This window comes from Gossypium raimondii, chromosome 4 (genome assembly GCF_025698545.1).
Source record: "Gossypium raimondii isolate GPD5lz chromosome 4, ASM2569854v1, whole genome shotgun sequence".
NCBI lineage: Eukaryota > Viridiplantae > Streptophyta > Magnoliopsida > Malvales > Malvaceae > Gossypium > Gossypium raimondii.
In genome coordinates this window covers 10,929,455-10,934,301 of record NC_068568.1, presented here as the reverse complement: position 1 = coordinate 10,934,301, position 4,847 = coordinate 10,929,455, and the positions used below count along the sequence as shown (strand labels likewise).

Sequence of the window (4,847 nt, the reverse complement as noted above, 5' to 3'; positions counted from 1 at the left end):
ACATCTTAAAGACAGAATAACCACAAGAAATAAAGGAACTCATAAAGACTTCAAGAGAAATTAAAAGGAGGTCTTCAATCTTGATGGAAATTCACTTTAGAGTTGGCTACAATGGTGTTCTTCAAGTTTTTTTCTTCAATATTCTCTGATGGCCCATTTCTCTCTTCTTCTATTTGGTATTTATAGACTTTAGAATGCCCAGAAAGATTAAAAATTGTGTTTTTCCATGTGTTTGGGATGCAAGTCACAAAATCGACACGGTATGACACATGGTCGAGTGTCTAGTCCGTTTGGCACACACAACTATGTGTCCAGGCCGTGTGGGAAGACCCAACCCGTGTAGCTTTTGAAATATGCTCTTTTTGTTTGAGTTTAGCTCGTTTTCGCTCATTTTGCTCCAAAATACTATTCTAAGTATAGAAACATGAATTTAAAATATTAGGAGCATAAAATTCACTAATTTGTATAAATAATCATCCAAAAACACATTAAGAACGAGATTAAAATATGTTACTTTTATCACTTATCAGAAGTTGTCTTAGTGATTGTTATATTGGTAGAATAAATGATTAATTCAAGTTGCTTTTCTAATTCTAAACTAATTTGAGACCAGATCCTAAAGGTCTCTTTCTCTATAGAAATAGAGTGTGGGTAGCTTGTAACCTACTAAGCTTTTTGAAAGAGAAAACAGACCAAAAAGAAAGTGCTTCTATGTGTATAATCTTAAATAATGTGTAGAAGGGAATGCTATCTTTGTTAATGCAATATTTCTTGATAATGTGCTCATATTGTCTCTTCATTGGACATTTTTTTTCTTTTTTTTTTCTCTAGTATGTGGAAACTGATAACCCATTAATGCTGAAATTTCTATCTGCATTCATCCTATTCGTTATTGGCACATTTTGCAATTCAAATGGATTTTCCTTATTTTAAAATTTCTTTGTTCTTTTAGGGATAAAGTTCCACAAAGAGGTTTCAAATGTACAGGGGGATTAATGGCTTCAGAAGTATTCTTTCTTTTTTGAAGTTTTTATGAACAGGGGAATCTTAATGGTATGTAATTTCTGCTTCAATGCATTGTGGAATTTCTAGTCTATTAAGAATGAAATATAAACAAAGAGATATTTAGGAATGCTAGGTTAGTAAGAAAATTCCAACCTCATGTCAAACATTTTCCAGAGTTCAAGATCGCAATAATAGTGGAGTTTTTATCTAGGGAGTAGAGCTTGATGCAATCTTGGATATCATCATAGCATATTTGTTTTAATCCATATCCTTGTGAAATAGTACTCCTAAATCTGTTAACTAAACAATTCAGGTGAAAATATGTTGAAATTGGGTACAAATAGTCAAATCATGTATAAGAGGTGACTAGATTTAGTGCACGTGTAAGTATGCAATGGAAAAAAAATAGTAGGCAAGATTATACTACAAGCTTATAATAAATTTTGTGAAGTCATTTGAGAATATGTGATTAACCTTTTGTTAGGAAGGGATGTTTTCTTTTGTCTAAGTCATATATGTATTATATTCGAAGGTCTCGTAACATTGCATGGTTTGGACCATTGTTTCAGTATTTTTCTTTATTTATTTTATTTTTTAAAAAGAAAAAGAAATTATGTCAATGTTAGTATTCATCAAATTTCTTTTGGTAGGCCTTTGGTTCAAAAGAAAGTTGAGTGATAAATATAGGTTGGAATTTTCTTTTCTAAGTGATCAAAGTACTTCTACTCTTTCCTAGTTTCTTGAGTGATGTTTTCTTTGTTTCTAATTTTTTGTAAGGGTTTTGGTGGTGTAAAGTGATTTAGAGCTGATCAAAACTTGGCGATAGAACTGTAAAGGGAAAAGCAAATAACAAGTCAAGGAAAAGCTGGTTGGAGTTTGATAATGATAATGGCATCTTGTTCTAGTATGCTGTCGCATGTCAGCGTCGAAAGTCATATTTATAATCTTCAAGGGCTACTTATAAAATTTTTGATAGGATAGGTAGCTTGAACATTCTTGAAGAACAGGTATCATATTGATAAATTTGTTACAACAAATTTGGGCTGTAAGAGTTTCTATTAAGTTTTTATTCGACATGGTTTTTTACATATAATTCCAATGTAAGGCTTTGGTGCAACTAATTTCAAGTTATTTTGATATTCCTAAGGAACTTATAAATTTAACAATTTATATTTTAAAATATATATTAAATTGAAATTTAGGTATGCATTTCATCTTCCAATTTATATAGAAAATGAAATATAAATCCAAATTCTGAAACTCAAGTTTCCAAACGTAACGTAGATGATTTTTCTTGGGACGTTCATAAGGGTTTATAAATCTTCAATAAAAATTCTACATAATTCAAGCTTAATAGAAATTGATATGTCTTGAATAAAATATTAGAAAATGTTGAAGCTATATCTTATCTAATATTTGGTCAGGGAATCTAATAGACATTATATTGGAATATTGGTTCTTTAGATGACATAATGACTTCCACTTTTGTTTGGAACAAATTAGTTTTGACAAACATATCATCTATGTATATATAATTGTAAATTAAGACTATTTATTGTTTTTGAAATTTGGTGATTCTTTTAATCAATACCGTATCATATTCCATTCAAACTATCCAAATGGTATACCTTTCATTTTCTTTGATTTAGATTTGTCAAAATTTTTACTATTAAAAATTGACTCTTCGTGGCTTGCTATATGTCATCGCTTTGTTTTCCGTAAACTATACTAGTTTTTAACAGTGCAAAAGGAAGAAATTTTTAATGGGAAAAATCAATTTACTGTTTAATTTAAGTATTTTTAAATAAATCAATCAAAATATAAATTGACTCCTAATACAAACATCACCATAAAACTTTTACGGCATAAAGAGATTTTAAACTTTTCAGATTGATTTGTTACTTTGTAAATTTTGTGGTCTATTATTTTCATTTCTCCCACAGCACCGTTTTCCCAATTCTTTTATATGCAAAACGGGTGGTCCATCCACTTTTTTTTATTCTATTTTTGAAGAAAAATCCTTTTACTTCTTTTATATCTGAATATAACATTCAATTATGTTAGTTGGGAGGATTTGGGAGCTTTCATAATTAGCGAAAATATTTATTATGACTTTACTGCGAAATAAAAATATTTTTTTACCTTCTATGGGTGTGCAAAGGGAATGGTAAGTTAAAAAGCATGCATCCAAATCTTTTAATGTAGAACCTGTAGGTATTCGGTATATGGGATACCTACAAAGGGAAAATCAAAGAAAATGAACACTTGTCGTAATACCCTTTAAAGAGAAAAGATCACTACAAAGGGAAATTCAGAGAAAATGAACACTTGTCGTAATACCCTTTAAAGAGAAAAGATCATAGAGATCAACATCAATTAGTACCATGCAATCGACATCCAACTGATGGGTAGTAAGTCGCAACTTCTTAATGTATTCAGGCCAGGATACTTGCAAGATAGGTCAAATATCTGTAACCCAACAGCAGAAGAGAATAAAAATTAAATAAAAAGCTGTGTCAGTTCAAAAATAAAACCAGAAACTTATTTAATCAAATAATAGCAAATAAAAATAACTGGCCTTGTCTGCGAAGGCTTCAAGACTATAAGGTGTCTTGTGCTCAAAAAACTCAAACAGTAGGTGATCTCGAGAGTTCCTGGTTTCACAATCATCGCTAGAAAAGCCTTCTTGTAGTATACTATTTTCATCACTTATAGACAAGCTGCGCACTCGAAAAGGGATTGTATTTGTCAAACTGAATCGACTACATTGTTCTCTAGAAAATTTAATGCCTTTCCCTATCTCATAATCACTACTTCCGTCACTACTCGAGTATCTCAAAAGATTCCTTGGTTTGCTTGGTGTAGATAGCGCCCATATGTTCTCTTCAAATGAACAGTTGATGGACCATTCTAACCGATTTAATTGCGATTTTACTTTTACCGACGACCTTTTTTCTGAAACTTGAGCTTGTTTAGATTCATTTTAGACCATCATTTTCCCTTTTGTGGCATGTCTTATAAATGGTACCTACATATACGAATACCCATATTGGTGACTACTATTGATGGACTATCAGACATCTCACTAAAATTGCGGATTCCTTACTGTGATCCTCTCATTCCATGCTGAACTCAGTATAAGCCTACTGAATTGTCCCCAGCAACGGACTTCTTATGATGTGGCATGTGCGTAAATCTCTTTTTAAAGGAAGACCCATCTACTAAGATTCCCACTTACTATCTTAAATACGAGATTTGGCTGATACACATTTGATAGTCCTAGTTTTCGACGACTGTCTCTTTCCTAGATTTTCGACGATTGTCTCTTTCCTAGATTTTTCTTATTGGGCTTCCACATTTGATAGTCCTAGTAGACTTCTCCGCGCTATATAATCTTGGCAAACTTTTGCTTCTGTTATTTCCTAGCGGACTTGCCACCCAAGTTAGTCTTTGGTGGGCTTCCCTCTTATTTCTAGCAACCCCCTTTTCCCATGATTATTTGGGATTAAAAATTTTCATAATCATCTCGTCTTATCATAGCAAATCCTGGTTTACTTGTCAAACTTTGGCGGATACTTATTTACAAATGCCTCTAAGGGAATACCCATTCCTTTCATGTTTTTACCTATCCCCCTTAAATTCACATTTTTGCGAATCCTCTCTTATCATGTTTTCATGTATTACCAAACGCGCCATGATCATCCTATCTGTAACACCCCTAACCCATATACGTCGCTGGAATAGGGTTACGAAGCATTATCAAAATTTACAGATCAGAAATAGACATTTAATATCATTTGTCGATCATATTAGAAATCAATCATATACAATCATATTGCCCC

The 4,847-nt window shown here is 32.0% G+C and overlaps 1 protein-coding gene across 1 annotated transcript; it reads right to left on the bottom strand.

The window, feature by feature from the left end:
• Positions 1-1,804: 1,804 nt before the first annotated feature.
• LOC105779047 (uncharacterized) lies at positions 1,805-3,501 on the bottom strand (the record flags this gene model as incomplete). Its single annotated transcript, XM_012602798.2, has 3 exons — positions 1,805-1,833; positions 3,148-3,239; positions 3,389-3,501. Coding segments are annotated over 3 exons (234 nt in total), but the record flags the coding sequence as incomplete, so codon positions are not given.
• Between the last annotated feature and the right edge of the window lie 1,346 nt (positions 3,502-4,847).